The sequence below is a fragment of the Limulus polyphemus genome, unplaced genomic scaffold, assembly GCF_000517525.1.
Source record: "Limulus polyphemus unplaced genomic scaffold, Limulus_polyphemus-2.1.2 Scaffold3666, whole genome shotgun sequence".
Taxonomy (NCBI): Eukaryota; Metazoa; Arthropoda; class Merostomata; order Xiphosura; family Limulidae; genus Limulus; species Limulus polyphemus.
In genome coordinates this window covers 2,378-28,544 of record NW_013669276.1, presented here as the reverse complement: position 1 = coordinate 28,544, position 26,167 = coordinate 2,378, and the positions used below count along the sequence as shown (strand labels likewise).

At 35.5% G+C, this 26,167-nt stretch overlaps 1 protein-coding gene across 5 annotated transcripts in view; it reads left to right on the top strand.

The window, feature by feature from the left end:
* The window catches only part of LOC106469810 (ribose-phosphate pyrophosphokinase 1), a 67,924-nt gene extending 41,925 nt beyond the window's left edge, over window positions 1-25,999 (top strand). For 2 of the 5 annotated variants that reach the window (XM_022398371.1, XM_022398372.1), the window contains exon 7: window positions 6,447-8,013. In XM_022398371.1, coding sequence (XP_022254079.1) covers window positions 6,447-6,539 — 93 coding nt within the window. In that variant the 3' untranslated portion in view covers window positions 6,540-8,013. Of the gene's footprint in view, window positions 1-5,189; window positions 5,406-6,446; window positions 8,014-25,655 lie in introns of those variants that run through there. The other 3 variants (XM_022398369.1, XM_013930319.2, XM_022398370.1) reach the window with 3 other exon arrangements.
* The last annotated feature ends 168 nt before the right edge of the window (window positions 26,000-26,167 follow it).

The following is a 26,167-nucleotide window of genomic DNA, read 5'->3' as shown; positions in this document are numbered from 1 at the left end:
AACCTTATTTTCAATAAGCAATCCTGAAAAATATTTGGGGGTGCTTAACTTATTTCCAGGTGTATATAAATAATGAGTATATTCAGGTGGAAAACTAGCATGTTTTAATCATCAAGAGAGACCAGTAAAATTGACTGAAAAAAAATAAACTGCATTTCTATTATCAATTTATCAGCATGAATACGTAATATTTTTCTTTTAAATAAAACAGAATTAATCTGGATTACCAGTTGTTATGAAGCTGTACCAAATCAATATTATTACTGATGTATTTGTTATGCAGACATAACAAGTGAGTAATTATTTCAGAGCTGTCATTTTTTTTATAAACAAAGATGTAACAATTGTATTTGAAGCAGCAAAATGTCACACCAATATCACCTTTCAAGTTTTGTTGTAAAAATGATATTTGTGATACTTCAGGTTAGCAATATAATGAACATTACATTAAAAAATGTTTAGCCATGGATTTTTTTTGTATAGTAGCTACTGAACTGACCAAAGCAAACAAAAACACCACAGTTAGTCCAAATTCCTGCATTGAAACAAAGGTTAAATGTTCCTCAAACCAATAGTTTCATTTGACCATTATGTTGATTTTTAACCCTTTATCATCCATGGAAGGTTTTTTTTTTTCCAGTACTACAATTGGCATAAATGTATGGGTGGAGATAATAAAGGGTTGTAGACAGATGACCAGTATAATATAATATTATTAAGGTTTTTATTGAAAACCAATGGTGGAAACATTGTCATTGTTTTGTTAGCACAGATATGCAGTACTCACCTTAAAGTTTTAAAAACACACTTCCTTGGGGAACTTGAAAAAAGCAAACAATGTGTAAGAACTGTAAAAATATAAAGTAAGCATTCATTTAAAAATAAGTTACATTGTTGAAGTTTTTATGGCAAGCAATAATGAGTGAATTATAAACTGCCTGGTGATTAATGAGAAGTTAGGCCATCTTTTGTTGTGATAATTTCCTGGATCTTGATTGGTTTAGACTTTATAAAATGCTTGCCTGCACCAGCAAGAGAGCAACACATCGTCCATCGCAGTAGTCCTCTTGAGTACAATGTTTTACCACAAGCTCATTCCTTTTAACACACTGCTGGGTCTTAAACATGTTTTTTTGTCTTTAAGAATTACAGAATTTTTGCACTTATTATTTTAAACGTTTAGTTGCGATTCATAGTCGTACTTTTATTTTCTGGATTTTGAAAAAATCAGATACAAAAATTGTAAGCATTTCAATTAGAACTTCTGATTTAATTTCTTCTCTTCATCAAATTATGAAATTTTGGAACACATGTTCAAGAATCTGTAACATGGTTTCTTTGCCAGTACATTTCCCCATTGCTATTAACCCAGTGTATGAGTTTCGATAAACATGTCAGATCAACCTGAAAAAAACAGTACATTAGGTGTCTGTGACTTGTTGGTGATGAATTTGTACAATAAACAGCCAGCAGACAATCCACTTGTTTTAAAATAATATATTGAAAACAAGTCAAACATAGGTACAAAAATTCTTTACACTATAGGATATCACAGTTGTATCTAAAACTCTAAATAATTCTCATTTCTTGTCAAAAGTCCACACAGGCTGATTCAATTTATTTAGAATCCAATTGACAAGACGAATTATTCTTCTCTATTTATCTTTCTCACAATAGAATCAGTGATAAATTCACTTATGTTACCCCATTGGTTACCACAGTTGTATCCAGAGCTTTAAATAATTGTCTCCTTTTCATTAAAGTCCACACAGGCAGGTTCAGTTACTTTATAGCACCCTTTGACAAGACAAATTATTATTCTTTATCTCTGTTGTTACAATACCAATGTGAAATTCACTTTAGATGCTGCCCATTTCGGTTAAACTTTAACTTCTTCCACTCTGTATCTGCACATATTTATAAGACGTGACAGAAAAATCTAGAAATACCTAGCCCTCTAGTGACAACAGTATTCCTGTAATGAGAAAAACTTGGAAGCTTTGAGTAAGATGATGTCAACAATATTACCAAAGCCTAGTACAACAATCAAACTGCATGCACAACATACGACTCCCAAGAGTTACGTAACAAAATTTGTCATAACTGTCACTTTTAAAATAATTAACTTTTAACACCCTTCTTATGCAAACTAAATAATCATTAAAATTAAATCACTAAATAAACTAAATAATAACTCATAAACTAAACAGTTTTGTACATCCAACAAAAAGAACAGAACAAAAATGGATTGAATTCATCTATCCATATTTATGACATCTGAGCCATGATACTCCACAACAGAAGTCATCTGTTACTGTTTTCAGTGGCAAGTGGAGGCACACAAGTAGTGATGTTACAGCCATTTTACACCAGGTAATTGGTTCATTTTAGTCTCAGATACAGGATTTCTAACCTCATGCTTCTGTCACTTCAGCTGAACCTGCCTCGTTTTTTGATTATTTTCACCTGCTTTTGCTTGTTATTTTCCTTTCCCAGTGAAAAACAGATATATCTTTGTCCTCTACACAATTATTTTCATAGGTATTTGACTTTTTTGCTTTTACTCCAGTTGTTTTTTCCCAGTACTTTGCTGCAAGAACCTCTTTTGTCTTCTTTTTCATCTTCCACTGATATTAATGTTCATGTCAATACCTTTTTGCTTTGACTTCATACTGAACTCCAGCTGCCTCCTTCTCCCAGACCTTAGAATTTTATTGGAGCACTTCATCATGATTCTTCTTTCTTTGTGTTTCAGTCCATTGAATCTCTTCTTCCGGCTTAAGGATCTCCTCCTTCTCATTCTTTGTTTCTCTCTTGCCCTCAGTCTGCTCTTTTTTCATCCTACTCTAACTCAGCTCCTTGATATCTGCCCACACTTCACCTTCTTTTAAAGGCTCTACATTACAAACTCGACAGCTTCACTGGATTGGGAGTATTCACACCTACCCATTCATCGCCTTAGCTTCAATTTCTAAAATCATCTGCAGCATTACAGTTAACTTGGTTTCTGGGATTTGCTTGGCTTCCTGGAGTTGCCTCCTGTAGTTTTACCTCAGGGTCCTCCATGTGGCATTTTTCCTTTGTAGAGATGTTTGTAAGCTAATTCTTTATTCATTATAAACTCTGCTCGTGAGCAGTATTCTCTGCTTGCTTTGCTCAGTTCAGGGCATCCCTACAGACTTCTCATCCTTGAGAGTTGCCCCCTCTCCTGCTCCTCATCCTTTCATTTATTTTTGATATCCCCATCTCATAGGGCTGGGTGTTGTGGATCATGCAGGTGACTTGTTCCTCAAAACACCTCTTAGCTTTGGTGTGGTGGGAGCTCCACTTTCCCACTTTGTGTTCCTGTAGACTCCCTTTGTAGAAGACCTTTGGTTCACACACAGGTACTTTGTCATAGGAGGCTTTTCTTGTATTTTACAACCACATTAGTTATTTTTGTCTTTGGTGCCTATAGTATGCTGTACCTTTTTGCCAGGTTATGAATACTGTGGACCAGAACCTTGAACCTTGGAGTTTTATTTCCATTTTTTGTTGTTCCATTGAAGATTGGTAATTGGTGGCCTGTCATTGTTCTCTTGTCCTCGAATTATTTTCTTGTTATTTCTCAGTTTAAGAATGATGATTTTCTTAATCTGTGGTGGGTTTTATTTCTGTAACTATTGGGAACCAGAGTCGTTCTTTTGGATGCATTTCTTCAAATTCCAATTTGTTGAAAACCCAGTTCTCTCTCTGATTCATTCATGACAGTTGGATTTTCCCATTCCAGGTCCTTCCCTTTGGGTTGGATATGGCCCCATGTATTTCACTCAGGTCCTGAGGGTACTTGCATAAAGGATGCATTTTAAACAAGTGTTCTACACATACCATACATGAGAGGTCAGTCAGTGTAGGTAGTGTGCCGTACATTAGCTTTGTGTCATATTGTATTTGAGTCTAGTGTGAATATTTTTCTTTTTGTCAAATCTAATGATATTTAGTGGAAGTTATAAATTATAAAAGAAAAAAACCACGCTTATTTGTGAATTTCACTAAATCCATTTCCAATCTGAAAAGGTCATAACACATATCAGTATGATGGTTTATAGAGCTGAATTACAAACCTCTGAAATAAAAAGTTTGCAACTAGTTTTAAGGTTAAAGTGAAATTTTGATCGTATTAATTACTAACTTCGAATTTTGGTACGTTAGATTTAAATTGAAATTTAAGAGAGAGTATGCAGTGTTTGTGTATCACTTATTTTAACTAAAATTTTCTTATTAGCTGAATGATTTAATTCATTATTATTTAGAAGATTATTGTTGAATTTCTAATCCTGCATCTATAATTTATGCTGATTTGGTAGTTTTGGTAAAGAGTATTGCATGCTCTGCTACATTTGTGATTATTTATTATAAATAGGTAGGCCAAACTCAAGTAGATGCTCCATACACTACTCCAAAGAATTAGAGAAAATATTTTTTGATTATAAATAAATGGACAACATAACTGAAAGTTGTATTTATGTAGAGTTTATTTCATTTACTGAGCGAGTTAAAAGTTAGCATATTGATAACTACAACTTGTGGAATGTGAATACCCTCAGATCCAAAGCAGATTTAGTATTCGACAGACCACTCCGACTACCAACTTGTCTTTATACTGTCCACTACTGGTAGGGACAACATACTGTGTCATAATGAGTAATTTAAATTGATTTTTCTGTTATAACACTCACTATAAAGAAATGACCAAACGTATATAAACAAATTGTTTGAAATTACTAATTTCCCATGTAAAATACATAGAGAGAACTCCAGCAAGTAATTATTCTGATTAATTGTAATATTGATGTTACTTCTATGTCATTAAAGACCATGGAACAAACAAAGGTATAGAACTACAAGCTATTTAATTATTAACTACTTTAGAAAAATGTGTTTTAGGAGTAACTGACTCGGTCTGAAAGACTCGCATTAGTCAACATCAGACACTCATCGACAAGTATTGCCCCCCCCCATCTAGTTTTGTACTATTGGTCAGTTAGTAGACTATATTATGAAAATTCTAACCCATTCTCTATTATTATAATACTGTGATGTTGCATAATGAGTCAAGGCTTTGATGTTCCTGTTGTGTTATGTTGAATTTAAATCTAGTACTCTTGCTGGTAGTCCATGGTCTCTATGGTTTTTTGTTTCTTTACAAGTATTATAACAGCTACTGTTATGCAACAAGACAGAATATAGCACCTGTGAAAGTCATGCCAATATGAGATAGACAACTAAATCCAGCTTGTAGAAGAACTATACAACTATTTATCCCCCACATCACAATTGAACTGCTTTCAAAATGGTCATGTAGATAGGCCGTCTTTACTTCTGTAAGTTGTCAGGCAGCAGTTAATCCATTCTTGGAAAGCATGGTAAGTTCTGTATGTCTGTTACCATTCTATACTATAATTGAACTGCCTTTGGAATAAACACACGCTGCTCTGAGTATGTCACTCGTGTCAACCTTCCCTTGCATGTTAGTAGTACTGGGTCTGTAATAGTGTTGTAGCAAATTCTGATGTAACACATTCTGTGGTGCCACCTATAAACTGCCAGGGCAAAACCTACCTTGTGAACTTCACATCACACTCGTGGAGTCTATCCCTTAAAATTTTTTCACTGATAAATACTTCAGTTTACAAATTTGTCCATTTTCTGTAATGTACAGACCAGTTGTCTAATAGCATGTGTACAACCTTCCCAAAACAAGCTCTCTTGTCTGTGAATTTATGTGATTTAACAACCTGTTCTACCTGGTACCAGTGGGTAACACTGTCACTCGGTTATTTAAAAACAAAAGATTTATTTGATCAGTAAGACAATAAATTTTGAAGGGTTCTGCAAGTTTTAATGTACAGAATGTGTCAAGATGGCCGTATACTACCGGAACAAGTGGAACACAACAACACTTTTTATGTACAGAATGTGTCAAGATGGCCATATACTAACGGAACAAGTGGAACACAACAAAACTTTTTATGTACAGAAAGCATCAAGATGGCCGTATACTAACGGAACAAGTGGAACACAACAAAACTTTTTATGCACAGAATGTGTCAAGATGGCCGTATACTAATGGAACAAGTGGAACACAACAAAACTTTTTATGTACAGAATGTGTCAAGATGGCTGTATACTAACGGAACAGGTGGAACACAACAACACTTTTTATGTACAGAATGTGTCAAGATGGCTGTATACTAACGAAACAAGTGGAACACAACAACACTAGCATTTATTTTTGAAATTTATTAATGTCTGAATTTCAGATGATGTTCAGTATTTTCTCCATAATTTTTTGGAGTAGTTCAAATCATTAAGACATTTAGCACAGCAAGTTTACTAACAGCACAACTTTTTCTTGCTTAAGCTGTAGAGCAAACTTAGTATTTTATTATTTTGTGTCTTTGCAGTGCATTGATGTCTCAACCATCCTGGCTGAAGCCATCCGGCGCACTCACAATGGGGAGAGTGTTACGTACTTGTTTAGGCATGTCCCAATGTAACTGTTTTCATAGAGAAAGATTTCAGTGTTAAAAGCATGTGTGGATAGAATGTGTTTTGTCTCGATTTTTGAGCATATCGTATGTCTTGTTGTGAAAAACCGTAACTATTCAAGACACAGCATGAACATTAACAAGTGTTTGATGGTAAAACAACTTGTCTTTGTACTTTACTGATATTGACATGTATGTGATACTGAATTCCCATGACAATAGTAACCTTATTCATATAAACGATGTGTTGGAAAAATGAAAAAGTTGAAAAGTATATTGTGCCTTCTTCAGAATGTATCTAGTAGAATGTGAGTTGTTTATTTTACAATAAGAATGATTTTTATCTCTATATACATATATATATATACATGTTTTTTCCTCTCTATGAATTGGAATTTTACCTTCCAAAATAAAATTATTTCCGAACTATGGTTTTTTTAAGAAAATTAACTAAATATTCATACTAAAATAATGAAATGTGTATTTGTAATAATAGCCCAGGCTATCCATGCAAGTTTTTTGCTTCCTTTTTTCTAAACAGTGATTACTGTAAGGTGACTTGCAAAATATTTTGTAATATTTGAATTTCTAATAGTTGGTTTAGCTAATTGGATACATTGTGTATAAATGCAAGATTTGAAGAATTGTACGGTTATTTTTTTATTACACCACATACGCTGTTATATATCAAGTTGAGTCTCCAGTTAAACCTTTTTAAAGGTCTATTAAGTTTTTTGAGATTCATATATAGATTTTGTTCCCAAAAGAATAGAATTCAAGTGTACATCCTACCTATATGAAAAGTATTTGTGAACGATTAGTAATAGTCAATATTGGTAGCAGTCACAAAATATATTTTAGAATAAAGGTATAATACTAGCTTCGTAAACTTTTACTTCATTTAACATAAGTTTTCATTTTATGGTTTGTCACTTTTATAGTTTTTCTATAACATATTATAAGTAGACAAGACCTTGCATTTGTTTTTTAGATTTTATCATGCTTAAAGCAGTTCATTCCGTATGTTTTTCGTACATCTATGTCATATTTTAGCTAAGTGTGGTAATACAATATCTGTGTTTGGCACTATTTTAGAAATTAACCATTATTTCGTCCATGAACTTGCATGAAGACTAACTAGTTTCTTAAGTGTGGAAAATTTACTAAAAAAATGTATATGTTTTTTTATGTGTGTTGATGTACAAGAAATCATTAACCATGGGAGTATACTTATAATTAACCATACATTATTATATGTAAAAATCTATCAACAATTATTTTCCTGCAATATTAAGATGGTCAAGAAATACATCTTTAGTTAGACCATTTATGCTGTCACAGTTTTCACAAACCCAGTTAGCACGTAGATTTTGAAGGAGGTTAGGATTGAATATATGAGCCACTTGCTACTATTTTTTGTCAGTCCTTGAATAGTGGGCAGGTTCCAGAGGGTTGGAAGTTAGCTAATGTAACTATTCATTTCAAGGGAGGTGATAAAAATTGTCCCAGTAATTATAGATCCATTAGTTTTACATCAGTTGTGGAAAATTTTTTGGAAAGTCTGTTAAAAGATGCTTTGTAAAGTCATTTAACAAAGTTTAGAATTTAATTGGATAATCAACATGGTTTCACTACAGGAAAATCTTGCCTTACAAATCTTTTAACATTCTTTGAAAAGGTTACTGTTTATGTAGATGAGGGTAAGGGTGTAGATTTGGTGTATCTGGATTTTCAGAAAGCATTTGACAAGGTTCCACATAAAAGGCTCGTAAAAAAATTATCTCTATAGGTGTGGGGGATAAGTTAGCAAATTGGATAGAAGAGTCGCTGGGTGGAAGAAAGCAGATGGTTGTTACAAATGGAGTTCAGTGAAACTGGATTAATGTAACAAGTGGGGTACCTCAGGGCTTAGTCTTAGGACATTTGCTGTTTTTGATTTACATCAATGACATATATGAAGGGATAGTCAATAAAGTACTTAGATTTGCAGATAATATAAAGATCTTGGGTGTTACTAGTTGTGAAGAGGATGCTGCTGATTTACAAAAGGATTTATATCATTTAGTGAGTTTGGCAAATAAATGTCAGATGGGTTTTAATTATAATAAATGCGAGACAATGCATGTGGGTTATTATAATTTGAATTATAAGTATAATTTGGATAGGAATAACCTTAATAGTGTTATCAAGGAAAGGGATCTTGGTGTAATAGTCGATCAGTCTCTAAAGCCATCCAAGCAATGTGCTATTGCTAATGGTAGGGCAAATACGATTTTAGGTTGTATCAAAAGAAATATTGAACATAAGTCTAAAGAGGTTAGAATTTCATTGTACAGGTCACTGGTTAGGCAACATTTGGAGTATTATGTTCAGTCTTGGGCTCCTTCTCTAAGGAAAGATATTGAATTGTTGGAAAGGTTACTAGAATGGTGCTTGGGATGGAGGAGTTGTCATACGAAGAGAGGCTGAAATTTCTCAAATTGTTTTCTCTTGAAAAAAGAAGAGTTAGGGGGATATGATTGAGGTGTTTAAGATTGTAAATTGAATTGATAATGTTGATACATCATCATTTTTTATATTTAACAATGAGAATAGTAGGATTAGGGGACACAAATATAAATTTTGGCAAGGTAAGAGTCATCTTCAGCTAAGACAGTTTTATTTTTCTAACAGGGTGGTTGGCCTTTGGAATGAGTTGCCTTCAGATGTTGTAGAGGCAGTAAATTTAAGTGAGTTTAAGAAAAAGCTTGATAAGTACATGAATGAAAAGGGTTGGGTTTAAAATTTTATTATTATTATTTTTTAATAATTTTAATTTAGTTTGGAGGATGGAACAATCGTGATGGACCAATAGGTCCCATGTTGTCCCAAAATATTATGTCATGTTAAAAAGTCTTGAAATTTTACATTTTTAGAATTAACATGAGTTTCATATAGGTACTTACCTTTTAAGTAATGAAAGTCTTCTTGTTGAGAATGAATTCATGCAGTTAACAAAACATGCGACACAAATTTCCAAGTGTCCTTTATTCATTGCAGAGTATACGTTACTTACCCAAAGTTCTTTACTCTCCCACTTTCCATATGGCTTATTGCACAAGCACTAAGGTATCGTACAGAAGCTCTCTTTACTGCAATAATTGAAAGTTTCTTGTTGACAGTCATATTGTTAACTGCTATTTCCATCACTATCAGAATTTCCATAACTTAATCGTAGATCTTACTACACAGTTTGCTTGTATCATTCAGGGTAAACTTGTAGATGCTGCGGTATCTCTGGAATAACCAGCAGAGCAGAGAAATTGGGCCCACTAACAGCAGGAGGTTCTGAGATGTCAGGTTGTGGTTTGTCTTTCCTTTCAAGTTGCAACAAGTGTATTGGGAGAAAATGTTTACTCAGTAAATGTTTAATCACAATATCACAGCACAAAACAATACAGTATCATATGATATAAATAATACAAGACAATGTGCAAGTGGTTAGTGTATGTGACTGAGAAAATCTAAATGAAGACTTTAATGAACAAAAAAACTCAAGTTGTGTGTGTGTGTAGTTCCACCTTGTAAATTAATCGAAGTGAAAACAATCCCAGTTAAGCAATAATAAAATAGTAACAAAAATGGAACCTTGCTGAACTTGGTGAAATCCAAATTCCTACTTGGATTTAATTAACAATTAATCTCTAAAAAATGCAAGCGTTCTACAAATACTTCACTCTTAATGGGAAACAAAATACTAAACTCGTTCACTTAAAGCAAATTCAATGTGGATGTAAACCCACAAATTGCCTGGAATCATCTAACCTATATAAAAGCCAGTGTGTATCACATCATATAACACTTGATTTCTCGAAACAGGAGTCATAAAAGCCAAAATGCATTTATCCAGATAGAATAGTTCGATTACTGTCTGCCCATTACAATTTTAGTGATGGGGTGCAAGGGGGGCATGAGGGTTTTTTTCTGTGAAACCTTATAAGTGTAGTGAGTGTTGGTATAATAAGCCTAAAGTACAGACGTAGTGTGCAATCACCTAGCATTGAGCCAAGTGCATAACATTTATCATGAAAGTATAAATATTGATTCAGATTTAAACTTAAATTGTTTCTGAATTAAGCTATTTTCTGCTTTATCACTGATGTTTTTAATAAAAACAAACCTCTTTTAATCAATGGAGACTAAATAAAAAATCAACAAATATTTTTCCAGTTTTGTTGTCTATACATTTCAGTTTATACTTTCAGTACATAGACTACCAACAATATTAAATTATACTTTTGTTGCTAAGTAACATGATATAAAAGCTATTGTTGGAATGTATTGTTACCAAAACACACTATTGCTTTTCTATATATTAGAAGTTGTTAATCTAACTAATTTTTACCAATAATTATTCTATGAATATGCCACGAATGCATTTCATGAATGATCTTAATTTTGATTGGCTCACAAAGGAATTTACCGATGTTTGACTGTCTCGACTGCACTTTTCTGCCTCTGTTGGTCAAGCTTGATTTTGTGAAATTTATTTATTCCAGTTAGCTATGAAATGTCAGGTTAGGGTATGCTAAGGGGTAGGGGTGGTAGTACATGCCTCCTAATTTTTGACAAGCTATACATTAGTTTTAAATAAAAGAATCATACAAAAGTGAACTATGCACACAACTACAATTTTGTGAAACTTAATGAAAAACTACAGCGATAGAGATCTGCTAGAAGTAATGAAAAAATTATTGAAATTGTCAAACTCAAACACTGCCTTAAATATGCCAATAAACCCTCAGATTTTCATCATATGGAGAACTGTTATTGGTTCTTGCTGGATCATTTAGCCAATGGGTGGTGCAAACTGCAGACCAAGGGTGAGTTCACCTGCAACTATTATTTTATTTGTTGAACAAAAATAGCTTATCTTTCTAATTAATTACTTTGTTATTCTTCTAATAGAATTAAATAAGTAAGCTTTGAACTTTACCCTGCTTGCCACTTGGAGAAAGTTAACTCAAGCACCTCATCACATCCAAAAGTGGAACTGTGAAAAAGAACGTAATTTTTATTTTTTAATTAAAGGGGTGTGAAAAACTTGTAGTATGTCCCTTTACGATAGTCTTCCTCCACCTTTCTTTACAGGTTGATCCAGCCGTCCCTATCTCTAGAACTGTAAGAAAAAGTCAGATCAAATTTTACTCGTGTAGTACTCAAGAAGTTAACTAACTCACTTTTTTGCCATAAAATCACTTGTACAACAATACGTAAACTAAATGCCATGATACAAATTACCCAGGGAACCAAGGCCAGTTTTGGGGTCCAATGGACATGGCTTGCTGTAAAAGGGTAGATCATAAGGAACACATCCAGGGTGGCCACCTCTCTGGCAAATATGCAGGGAACTTTACAGAAAGGTATTTATAATGTCACCCTATTGCTAATTTACGTCAAAATCTGGAGGTGTCATGGTCATACACTCTTGCATAATATATGGCAGTGGGTTAATAGGATTCTAAACTAATGACCAAAATATTGTTTCTATTAAAGTATTTATAGGCTTCAGAACATCTTGAAGATGATTGTGGTTATATAATTTCACATTATCCTTAGTTACTTTTATATGAATAGGGTTGCTATTTATTAGCAATGGTGATGGTAAATATAATGACATACAATGCTTTCTCGCTAAGTGAGATCTTTTATTCAGTACTTGCTACTTACACGTTATAAACAAAAGAATTAAGTATACATTAAGCGTGTAATAATCAAAGTTTGCAAGTTTTATTGTTAAACCTGTTTCAGTGTGATTACCATATACGTTTGGCATATTGGCCATATAATATTACACTCGTACCCTAAGTAGTCCATAATCACCATGGCATGATAAAAGGTACACCATTAATGTTTTTCTTTTTTCACAAAAGACACATGACAGTTTCTGCAGCTTACTGCAGTGGTAGTAATTATTCTATTCCACTCTATGTCACTACCATCCTGCTCAAAATACACAGATATGGTGCACAAATTCGTTTTCCCCTGGCAGTATCATCCACTATAGCAGGGCACATTGTTCTTACTGCAAGAACAATTTCCAGCACATCATTTCTTGCACTTACCCTTCACAACAGTCTCAATATTGGGTGGAACTGAATTCCTGATCATCATAATAGGCTTCAACTCACTGCTGCCCCAGAGTATCCATCCAAATGATGTGGATGTAGTTGGAGAATGTGAGATGATTTGCTCACAATGGTTGCTAAAGCAGCATGCCTTGTGTGCTGTTTCAGTGCATCCTTTGTGAGTGGGAGACTGAGAAGCAGGCCAATTTTACTGCCAAGAACTTTTGGGTTCTTAAGCTAGCGAGTGTATCACTTTCATTTTATCCAGATGCTTGGATAATCAATGCTTTACTGGAAGCAATTAGCTCATCAGAGATGTTCTCCTCTGTACATGGGGAGTCAGTAAATGCTTTAAATGGTTCTGTATGAACAAAAGCCAAGGCCTCCACAGTTTCTTTTTGCCCAATCCATACATAAAGATACTGACATCTTTTTCTGTGAAGGAATGAAAGTAGGGAAACAGTAGACACTTGTCCTTCCCCAGTGCAAAAACCATCTGGTAAATAGGTATAAAGGAGTTTGGTTCTGTTCTAACCTATAACTCATTTACTATAGAATTCTTTACACAGTAGTACATGTTCAATACGACATCATCACCAATATTATTAGCATGGATGATAATTCATTGTGCTCCCAGAACTTATTTATTGTATAATACATGCAACATCATCTGCATATCAGCTTCTTCATGTGAGGAACTGAGAATTGGTACTTGCTGTAATTGGTTGGCATTCACCATCACAGTTTGCAATTGAACAGTGAATCCTCTAGTGACTTTCCTTTGCAATGACAGTTGCCAGGATTCTGTTGCCACCAGTGAGGTTTGTTCCTTTCCATCCTTCTAAACCTTGCAGAAAAGGACATTGTTTCTTGTTGTTGTATTAAGGAACCATAGAGTGGTGTGTCTGCAAGGATGGGTTAGGTGCCTGCTGATCATTAGACTAGTTTTCAGATAAAGTTGTGTGTTCAAGCAGTGCATTCTGTTGCTTTTTTTTTTTGGATGTGCTCATGTGTTTTCTTCAGCAGATAATTGTTTCTGCACTGTGAATGCCATTTGGGCCTTTTGTCCATCAGGAAAGTGTGTTTTTCCAAATCATTGTTCAGCCTTTCCCATGTGTGATCCTGACAGGCACTGACTGCTATTCTGAGGATAGCTAGTGCAGCTACAGTGACATTATAAAGTGCCTCTTGATGTGTGTGGCATATAGTACATTTTATTGCTGCTAGATGTACAAGGTTGAATATAACAAATAATGTATAGTATACTAACAAACTAATCGTGTATTATCATAACTGTGTATACTATAAAGATGAATGGTGAAAGAAGATACATAAAAAGAAAAAACATATTAGTAAATATCATGTAATGGTTGTAGTCACCATATTCTTCGTCAAGGTCAAGACCTAGAAAATACTAGACCAGAGGAAGCTTTACATAACACCAATCATAATTATGCTTTGCAATATTCATAGAGTGGTCCTGTGTGGAGCATCTGAAAGGGAATATAATTATTTTGATGTATAATACAAGTTTATCTGCAAATAACAATATATCAACAGTATAAAATAATACACAAGTTTGCATGTCGTTACTCTTAAATAACGATCAGATTATATAAAATATATTATTTCAAATTCTACACATTCACAGTAATATTTGGAACCTATGTCAAACAAAACAAGCAAAATAAAATCATCCTATTAACATGATCATGAAAAATTTGCTCCTGAATTTGGTGGGAAGTTCGCGATAGGGTGACATTATAAATACCCCTCTGTAAAGTTCCCTGCAGGTTTGCCGGAGGGGTGGCCACACTGGATGTGTTCCTTAGGGTCTATAGTAAGGGGAAAATGGCATCACCCTTTTACAGCAAGCAATGTCCATTGAATCCCTCTTTGCTTTCTGGGTAATCCATGCTCACAAAGATGCAATTTACAAAAGATACATGAAAAATCCCTTTAACAAAGAATGTGTATTACTTTTTAAACTACATAATCCTTTAACAATGAGAAACCAACCACCTTTAAAAGAAGATGGTTTAACAAGTTATGCGTGAAGCCTAAAAAAAAACCTTTAATACTTATAACCTTTTCGAGGGGTAGCCTAACAGACTATGCATCAACTGAAACGATGTAACCTTTTAAACAAATAAAAGAACATGTAAAACTAGAGACCACAATAGTATAAACACAATGGATTCATTCTTAACATTAAAATACGTGTACAGATCATTTAAAAAAATTCTTAAACAGATCACCTGAGGTACATACACTATTACCAAATCGACAATGTGGGTTACTTCCATAAGTTGTCTTCTGACATTGATGGCTTGGTAACATGCTGTCATCTGTGAGTGGTGAGATTCAACAATTTTTTCTGGCTTGCAAAAACATATACTGGAAGCATTTATCTGAACTGTCAAAAAGCAAAACACCGTCGATCATATTAAAAGCTTTCATTATGCCGATACTTTGTACATGAATTTTATCATGAAAAACGCAACTTTTTGTTTACAGTGAAAGTGTTATACCCACAGTAGACCCTTCTCTCTTTGGAGAATTTTATGGTTTGTTCAGATGAACTGTTGCTACTCCAAGAAGGATGTCAAGCTTTGCTCAGAAAATCACTCAAGCATCAGAAAGAACAGAGTTGCAAAACCCTTTCAGTCATTGATGACCTGACCAACTAACTGTCCTAATTAATGCACGAATGGCAACCATACAGTTTAGTGCAATACATTACATCTTCCATTACCATTTGGAGACTCAAAAATAAAGGGTAATTGGCAGCACGACCAACTCAGAAGATTCGGCACTACCCCAATAAGTATGCACAGGAAAAAAACATTGTTGAGTTCAGAAAAACCACCACTACTTTGATAACAATATACAGGAGAAACCCAGTAGCAGATTTGGACAAACTGCCACAAGTCACATAAGGGTGTTGATTTTCAATTGGAAAATCACATAAGTACAAAGTAAACAAGGGTGCACAAATCCCTTTCAGTCATCATTGGTTTTAACCAAATGACTATCGTAGTTGGCGTGGTTAGTAGTGATCACAAAATATAGCAATTTAATTCTGCTGGACATCACTACCTAATAGTTCAGAAAGGAAGGGATGCTACTTCCTTTCAGTCATCATTGGTTTTAACCAAATGACTATCGTAGTTGGCGTGGTTAGTAGTGATCACAAAATATAGCAATTTAATTCTGCTGGACATCACTACCTAATAGTTCAGAAAGGAAGGGATGCTACTTCCTTTCAGTTATTGGCTGTGTAAATTAGTGACTTCTTTAACTGATGTGATAGAGTAATAACCATACCATGGAGTATATACATTGTATTTCAAAAAATTACATAATGGCTTGGAAAAACGTTTGGTGACAATCTTTTAGCCGCCAGTTTTTCGACTACCTGATCATCCTAGCTGGTGGAATTGAGAACTTTTTTGTAAGTAGTTCAGCCAAACACTGTTGTTCTCCATCACAACTTTAGGTGATCTCTTATCTGACTCATCAGAGATGGCCAGATAAGTACTTGCATCCTTCTTATCATCAGCTAAGCTGCTATGATTACTGACAACCTCATCTTCATCAGTCATTGGGTTCAACCTCCAACATCTGGGTTTAGGAGATTCTTCTGTAGCATAAGGTTGCAGCTTATCCACATGCTTTGGCTTTAGTGAGAGTAGATATGGGTGGTGCAATCATAGAAAATTTGACAACGAAATTTCGATAGTACGATGCAAACACAAGAAAGTTGCAAATTTCTAACAGTCTGGAACTGCTACAATTTTCATAGGTTCCATTAAGATGCCTTTTTTTTATCAATTATGTGACTGAGAAACTCTACTGATGTATTCATAAATGACCAGTTCCCTGGTTTAACTTTAATCCTTCTATTTGTATCTGCTGTAAAACCATGAGCAGATTCATAACAGCAGACTCTAACATTCAGCCAAACACCAAGACGTCATCCATATATACCAGACATCTATCCCATTGCACACCTTCAAATGCTAACTAGCTTCATCAACTCTTCAAAGATAACCAGAGCATTATACTGTCCAAAGGGCATAACCCTGAATCCAAACAACCCATCTTGAGTACTGAAAACAGTTTTGGCTCTGCTCTTGTCGTCCAGATCATCTTAGCAGTACCAGATCTAATATGATAAACCATTGGACCCCTCGATTTCATTGAGAGTTCCATTTTTGGTAATATTTTACTGTTGCTTAACTGGGGTTGCTCTTGTAGTATCTAGTTGTAATACATGTTTTCCAATCCTTTTAGTTTAAAAGTTAGGCTTACTTTTTTCTATAGTTCCCTGATTGGAACAAAACGTTGCTCAAGCAAGTTTTTAACTTTCCCGAGAAGCTAATTGGGTTAAGTGGAGATTAGGCACCTTCTTGTTTCATTATCTTGCAGAAATAACACTGTTCTTTTTAATTAGTATGTCGAGTTATTTTTGTCGGTGAGTCAGGCAGAAGCTACTCATTGGCCATCTGATCTAACAGGCACCAGTCATTGTTTTTTTATGTTTATTTAAGACAAAGTTGGGGCCTAGAAAAGTAGATTTTACACACATTCTTCAGTAGATTTCTAGTGGATATTACATATATTTTTCACAGATTTCAACATGGATACCTTACCAGTGTATTAATTTAACATATAGTGGGAACTTAAATCTTTTTCGCTAGAATTGTGTGTAACTTTGAGAGCATATTGTTTATTTTATTTTGCCTCATTTTAGGGGAACTCTTATGGTCCTCCTGGAAGTGTTAGTTATGGTTTAGCGTAAGGTGCCATTACATTCGTGTAATTTAGGGTTTGCACCATAAGGCCCTTGCCAATGAATTATAGTTATTTGTGTTTACTATATGTGGATGGGTTTTAGTTCTGTTAGTAGAGCATTGGCTCTGATATTGTTAGAATTGTATTTCATTTGTTTATTATTTAGTATTTTGATAATCAGTGGAACCCATGGTAGAGACTTGGATTTCACCACTTGAGTGTATCATTTTATTTAGGTTGACTTAAGTGAGAGTGATGTAACTTATCCTAATGTGATCTGGGTTGGGACTGTTTTCTTTTGTTTTCATTGTTTAGTTTAGAGTGGGGGAGCACACGGGTCACCAGGAGCCTTTTTGTTTTAATAAAATCGTTATTTTTCATTTCAAGTACACGCACACACATCATCACTCGTCCATTTTCTGGTAGTGTATTGCAAAGTAACCCATTGCATTGTATTGTCTGCATTGCAGCTCAATAAACATTTGCATTTTCTGTGAAATCTGTGTCAGTCGCATTCTTTGTGGCCCCACTATTACACCTGTTGGGAAACACAACTACATATGAAATCCACAAACCTCTTGGTTTTACAGGTATGGACTTCTCTGCATTGTTGAAAACCCTCAAGATACCACAGTTTCTCTTGACTTCTTTTTGTTTAATTTAGCTTCCAACTTAGAACTACATAGATACGAGCTATTTTGTTTATTAAAGTCTTCATTTAGTTAATGTCATTTATGTATACACACAAATGTTTTGCATTGATTTGTCTTGTACTGTGGTATTTTGATTAAAAATTTGTTGTTTCATTAGACTTTTGTCCCGTCATTTTCCTCGTGATCCAATTGTTACCACTCAAATGGAAATGTATCAAAACCTGAGATCTGAGAACCTGTCGTTGATGGGCCTAATTTCTCTGCTCTGCTGGTTATCTGAGAGATACTTCAGAGAAGAAAGAAAGGTGGAATTTTGATGATGCGAACAAAGGACCATGGTACATGTGTAGAGTACCTTCGGGAAAGGTAAAAATCATGAAGTAAACCAGGCACACTACATAAATGCCAATTTCTCCTTAATGATAGGTGTGTAACCTAGAGGATAATTAGTTGCTTACAGAGGTGAGGGTTTTTTCGAGTATGCTGGTTGGGTCCAAGGGAGATTCTCTCCTGGATCTGGATGTTTTGCTGATGTTCTAAGAGGATTGAGCAATAATGCTTATCTGGAGCAACCAGAAGCTGCCATGAATTTCTTCGAGAGGTCAAACCTCAATAGTAGAGCCCATCTAATGGAGGTCCATGGAGATGGTAGCAGATGAGCCGTGAATTCTAAGGCCAAGTGAAACAGTCTCTATTTAGAACCCCTTAGCCAGAGAATCAGAATCCCACACTGGGTTACTGCCTCCTTTTGGGGTGAGACAAGCTCTACATGAGCTGTTTGGTAAGTATTCACTGATGCTGACATTGGTATCAATCTGCGAGAAAGAGCCAATAGCTAGCTGAGTCATGAGGCATCTGTGGTGGATGCAAACTACCAGAAAGAGTTGTCTCACTATTTCGTGAGACCACACATCCTTGTAAACATATCAATAATCTGTGGGAGCCACAGGAGCTTCTCCACAAATGGAGGAACCCCACTCTGCTGAGAGTCTACCATGATGAAATCAAGCACAACAGGGTAAAAGGTGTGGAACCTCTTCGAGAAAAGAGGTACCTAGCCTCTAAGTCAAAGGTGGGTGGCTGTTTGTTGAAAAAACTAACAAAAAGTTCTGGAATGTCAGCAGACGACACAGAAGGTACTCAACAAGGGTGTTAGAAATCAGTGGGTTAGGTGAGAATTACTCCAAGAAGGGTGGTACTTAGCCACCCATAAGTGAGAAGGGAAACACTGAGAGTGGATGAAGTCCATCTCAACAACCTGTATTACCACCCAGTGACTCATCATATGCCCATTCCTTACAAAGTGAAGGAGGATTACCCAGAACAGTATAAAAGAAGAAAGAGGCACTGCAGATGGACAAGTCTACCTCATCAATCTGTATCACTGTCCAGAAATGCAGCAAGTGCCTCCTCCATATGAGGGTGAAGGATGGAGATGGCGAGAGCATCTCCAAGAGAAGTGGGTAACTGAGACAATCAAAGGTCATAAGATATCCAGGAGTCTAGCAGGACCTCCTAATGAGACAAGAACTGCATCCTAATGATCATCAACCCTAGTCCTAAGTCGACAGATGTCCAAATGTAGAACTCTGGTATCCTGCAGCTTCGAGAAAACCCACTCATATTGGTCAGCCATGTTTGAGACAAACTGTGGGGCAACCCACGAGTGTTTCATGTCAAGATCACATGCACACACAGTCGATATTAAACAGATTTCCTCTTCCATGTTCAAGAAGTGATGATGGAGCACACGGATTGCTTTATTCATAGGTTCCAACAAGTAATTACCTGAAACTACTAGTCACAGAAAATGCAACATCTTTTACTGTGTCTGAATAGCTTAGTACTCTATGCTGTGATCACTAACTGGAGAAGTTGGCTGACTGGGTCTTAGTCATGGTTGAGTTGCACCAATGGTTTGATTTAGTGGAAATCAAGCCATCCACTGGGTCGAATTTAAGGCTTGCATATGAGGTCCCACATGCAGCATCATATTGTGCTAGAATGCAAACCACACAGCAGAAGCAAGTTGAAGTTAATAACTCACTTCAGTGCATCACTGTGTACTAAAGGGGTGCTATGAAAAACAACATAATTTTGATAAAATTTACTTTTCAATTAAAGGAGTGGAAAACAGTTGTCCCTGTACTAAAATGAATTGTCAGTCCTGATTGTTCAACGTATCTGTTCCTTTGTATACTCAAATGTATGATATCCTATAACTCGAGTGTTTTTGAAAGGTGGACTTTCTTGTTCAAGGTCTATCTTCCAAAAGTGCTTAGGTTATAGGGTATCGTATTTTCGAGTTAAATTGATTTGTTGAACCTATGTGTTTTCCTAACATCATGAATGTGCTTTTGTATACTGGTATTCCTGGCAGGTAATACGATCATGTGAATGCATAATTTGTTTAAACACTGATTTGTGTAACACTTGACATATTGTTTTATTTTTGATAAATGTCAGTCTTTTGCTCAGGCCTAATCGCCTTCAGAGTCTACAGAACTACATTTCCGCTATTGTGCTATCCCTAATTCTGATAACACTTCTGCCGACCTCATTTCTTTTCCTTTCAGGTACATATTCAGTATTGATTAAACCTATTTCTGAGAGTGTTTTGTCCCATGAAATGACTTAAATACCTGAAGCTTTTATTTCTCCCATCTTCCAAAAAGAGCTGCGATTTTTTTTCGAAGCTAGCTGTATATTCATACACTTCACATTCCCCTTCTCAAGTTTTCGACCTTCAGTTTGGTTAGCGGAAGAATGGGGGTCCTCAAAGTAATTTTGTACTTTAACTAATTGTTTGTTTTCTGTTTTGCACATTACGGTTTGTCTTGTTTTAAGACATTCTTTTTTCTGTATCATTATTAGTTATATTAATTTTCCTGATTAATCAGGATCACATATCTGATATAAAATCTAATTACCTAAGGGTGTCACTAATAGTGTTTTTACATGACTTTTATAATTCATTGGCACTTTTCCTCAGGCAAGTTGGAAGTGCTCATGCTTAATGAAGTTGATCTCCATATATATATATATATATGTGTGTGTGTGTGTGTAGTTTAAAAATCGCTGCTTCGTTTTTCGTAGGTATTCCACTTTAACTTGTTTCTTGTTCAGGGTAAGTTTGCCAGCTCAAGTTGATTAGTTTTAGTATCTCATTTTGCTTCTGTTTGTCATTTCCTTCCAGAGATATGGGTAATGTTCTTTGGGTCTGACTAGATTTACTCATACTTTTTGTTGTTATAGTGTTGATGTAAGCAAGGTAGGTCTTTATGGCTCACTCATTGCGTCTGTTTTGGATTACCCCTCTGTCTGGACCTTTGGAGTTCGTCTCAGATTTTTGTTCATCAATGGACCTTTAGCTTCGTGTTTCATGGGTTCATGAGGTTCTTCAATTCAATTTTCTATTCATCTATTTTGATTTTGGAAGCCTTGAACTTTTCCATAACAATGGGATATTGATGTTATGCTTCATGTTTTCTCAAAATTTTTACTTTCATATTTTTGTAGTGCAAAAGGCAACAGAAGATTGGAAACTGCTCCTAAGTCTTTCCCATCTCATTTGTTATCTGAATTCTATTATTTTCTAGTAGAACATAGAGAAATGTAAAAAAGTTCCTTCACCAAGTGTTTGGATGACAAATGGACATTTCCTAGACGTTTATTTAGACATCCCAATTCATCTATCTTCTCATCCATATTTTTGTTTTTCACACTGTTAAGTGGTTTACCAGCTTATGACCCTCCATTTTCAGTCTGGCATCGTTATCTCACTCACTGGTTGCCTCACATTGAATTGACCTCCCAATCAGCTTCTTTTGGATAGAATGTTTACCAGTCCAAGACTCAACTTGTGTGTACTCAATATCTCATACATCTGAGATATTGTATTAACATTTTTTTAGGAAATCTTATCCCATTTCTTTTCGCATTGCAGTCCCTTGAGTTTTAGGAGTGCATACTTTTCCATTTGCCAAACACATCCTATTTGAGTTGGGAATGATGATAATTCTCATGTTTGCTTGAGTCACTGTCAATGGGGTTTTGCCCCATCATGTACTCTATCCTCAGGCCTGTTGTCTGTTGGAATTTCTCCTACTATTGTTGAATACCATCAAGTGTGGCTCATTTGTAAGTTTCACATCGTATGTTACCCTCTTTTTTCCCCCTACCTTCTCTGAATCTGAATCTTTTCAATGATGGCTCTTTCCAGAGCTGGGGTGATGTTTTGGGGGACGATCATCTCGGATATCCCATTTTGTTGAAGTTTTGGGGTTCTCAACACAAATGCCAGGTGTTCCTACTCTTCGTACACCATCACAAAGTTTTAAGTACATGCAAACAATTCGACTGTTGTGGCATATATCAACAGGCAGGTGTGAGAGACTCGATATTCCTCCTTTATTTGCTGTGATTTCTCCAATTTTTTTACTATATTCACATCCTGTATTTTTCCGAACTGGTATTTATTGGTTGCTTGCCAATAGTTTGGCCATTCTGTGCTTGAGGCATTCACATTGTTATTGCATCATAATCTCATACTTTACTGGCTTCCAGTTCCAATCCATCGTGTATAATAGTAAATGCTTTGACCCCATCTTGGAGAATTTTTCTTTATGCTTACCCTCTTTTACATTTTACTTCGTAGTTTCAATTTCCAGTTCTTTTGAGTTTTCCATGTTTGCCTCCTCTATTGTGGTTTGTACTCTCCTTTTTTCTCAGAGAAATACTATTGTATAACTTTTTTGGTACATCTTCCACAACTATTGTCATCTACAGTTTCATAGCTGGTTGTTATGTAGTCCTTTGTGAGTGAAACTTGCTTGTCTTCTTCAGTAGCTTAAATGTCACATTCTTGCAGATATTTCTCCCTGGCAACATAACATTCTCGTTGGTCTAACTTCAGAAGTTGGTGCTTGTAAACTTTGGTTTCTTGTATTTCGCCAACTTCCTCAAGAGCTTGCCACATATTTTTGCATCTACATCTTTCATGATCAAAGCTTGTATGCTTGTATTGCATACTATAGAGCTGCACTCACAGCCACTTTCAATTGTCACAGAGGTCATGTGCCTCTCTCTGCCTAATTTTTCAGATTGTTTTTCAAGCTTTTCGATTACATCTACTACGAGTACCTAAACATCGTCGTCATTGGAATTTAGGTATGGTCTTAAGTTGGCTGTTTTTTTTTTCCTTTTGAACCCTTCACAACTTGTGCACTCCACCAAGTTTTCCTAAAGACATATTTTATCTCGCTACTCAGTTCCTAGAGGAAGACATTTTTATCATTATGTTTTTTCACCTAATGTGTTACCTGCCGTGACTGACCTTGATTATTCTTCTGAAACCTGTTTTCTACGTCAGATGACAACTGTTTGTTCCTATGTTGCAAAAATGGAAAAAATTTCAAGGGAATGCCATTGATTGTTGTACCTTATGACAATACTCTTCCTTTGGATTTTGCTCTATTCACATTAATCAACTGGATTGTGCAGCTGCTATGTCTTATTTACCATGGTGTTCCAAACCTTCTTCAGTGTGGATTTCAGTTTATGTACCATTCTGTTAGCTATTTGGCTGTCTTTGGTCTCCTGGTCTTTGTATTCTTTAGCAGACACCTCACAGGCTAGTAGCCTGGCGTGGCCAGGTGATTAGGGCACTTGAATCGCAATCTGAGATTGTGGGTTCGAATACCCAACCCACCAAACATGCTCGCCCTTTCAGCCGTGGGGGCATTGTAATGTGATGGTCAACCCCACTATTTGTTGGTAAAAGAGTAGTGGCGGTGGGTGGTGATGACTAGCTGCATTCCCTCTAGCCTTTCACTGCTAAATAAGGGATGGCTAGAGCAGATAGCCCTCGTGTAGCTTTGCGTGAAATTCAGAACAAAACAAAACACAGGGTAGTAAGGGGAGAAATATGCATATTTATGTGCTATTTTACCTTCATTACAACATTGTATCTTCAAGTATCAGTATTCCATTTGTCACCTGCAGTTATTTTCCAAGCTCGATGGAATTTGTATTTTGTGAGTTTTGTATATTCTGCCTTACACCCATTGTTAAAAATTTCTAATGTGTCTGGATTGTGAATAATTAGATTTAAAAAAATACAAAATAAGAAAGATAAAATAATTAAATAGTCTATTTCTATGTGTCAAGAATCTGTATTTATATTGATTTGTCCAGTTAGGACATGCATGTTCTTTAATCCCTGAATTTACCCTATGCGACTCAATTATTTCTACATCACCTAACACCCCTCTTAATTGAGGTGTCTTAATTGAGAAATTATTTGATTATAAAAAAATAAAAATGGTCTTTCCATCTCTGAGACTCGTCTTCTTAGGATTCTCACATATATCTCAAGATTTGCCATAGACAAAACTCCACCCTCTACACTGGAGCTCCTTAAGAGTGGACAAAAAATGCCATTTTGGTGGGTACCTTTCCCATCTCTACATGCACTTCCTTGTGTGACATTAGAGATATTGGAAACAGGACTGTTGTTGTCACTAGATGTCTCAGCTCAAACCAGAATTGTAATCATCTATGTTTTTATTATTATTTATTTATTTATTTTGGATGTTTTAATTGCACTGTCCTGACATTGTTGAGCTCATTTTGGGGACTATATGGGTCTTTCTTTAGTTCTTCTTGAGCACTCACTCAGTTGGTTAGTTGTGTGACTCTCTGGCCATTTTCGACATGGAAGAAGGCTACTGCTACTGTCGTACGTCCTTTCATAAACGTTTCTGGGCTGCTCCCCCATGAACCTTCCACTGCAAAAGAACATAGTAGACCTACCTGTTTATGCCACCATCTGTGTCTCATTGTTGGCCCCTCAGATTTAATATGTCATTACTACTCACACAGCCAACCCCTTACCTGAATTAATGGGCATAAGGGTCAAAGTGCAGCTTGCAGTTTTATATGTTTGATTTATTTTCATGTTTACAATATGGGTATTCAGCTTTCAGTATTTTAGAGGTAAATCCACCTGCTTTGAATTTTTACATTCTTAGAACTAAAATGAGTGTCAAACAGGTACTTGCCTCTGAAATACCTTACCTCCTGTCTCCCCATAATGAAGTTTTCATTATGCAATTTTCTATAAAAAATCAAATTATGGCAGGAAAGAAGGGTGAACGAAAGATGCCCTGATACACGTGCAATTAGCAATGTGAAAGGTGGGAGAGTTGAAAATTATGGGTAAGTGATGCATGTTCTGCATTTGGTAAAGGACATTTGGAAATTTTAGTCACATGGCTGTTAACAGCATAAGTTCAACCTCAGTTAGGAAAGGCTTTAAGTATAGCAAAGGTAAGTGTATTTGAAAGTAATTTTAATTATAGTAACGAAAAATTTTAGGCTTTTGAGTTGGTAAAAAATATTAGCCCTAGAGATCATACAGATGGCATTGTAATGGACCTGAGAATCAGCTTTTGCACGTTTTTTGTTAAGGTCTGATCAGGAATGATAAACATGAAATAATTCATTTTAGTAATATTCTGGCTTATTTTTATCTATAAAGTTGTACATGTTTACCATTTTTGTTCCAGTGCATAGATGTTGCTCACTTTTTTTGCGAAGCCATTCGTAGGAATCATAATAGGGAACCTCTGGGCCCAGTATTGTTCAGCATACCATACTAATCTGCAGAACTGTTCATTGGATCCCTGGGCCCAGTACTAGTCAATGTACCATACTTATCTACAGAACTGTTGATGGATTGTTCACGTGAAGTTTAGAAGAATATTATGCCCATTGTGTAATAAAATCCTTAAGGATATAATATATCTCACTTGTAATTAGAAAGTTTATTGCAAGAATTTATTCAGCTTGTGCTTTTCTATCATTGATGGTTAAGTAACAGTTGATGTATTTATGATTTTATTAAATTTTAACACTTAAACTTGTACTTGTAACTGTTTTGCTGAATGTAATAATAAAATCTTGCTAGTTTTGATTTCTCTGTAAAAGTGAATTTTTATTCCAAAAGTGCCCGGCATGGCCAGGTGGATAAGGCGCTCGACTCCCAATCTGAGGGTCGCGGGTTCGAATCCGCATCCCA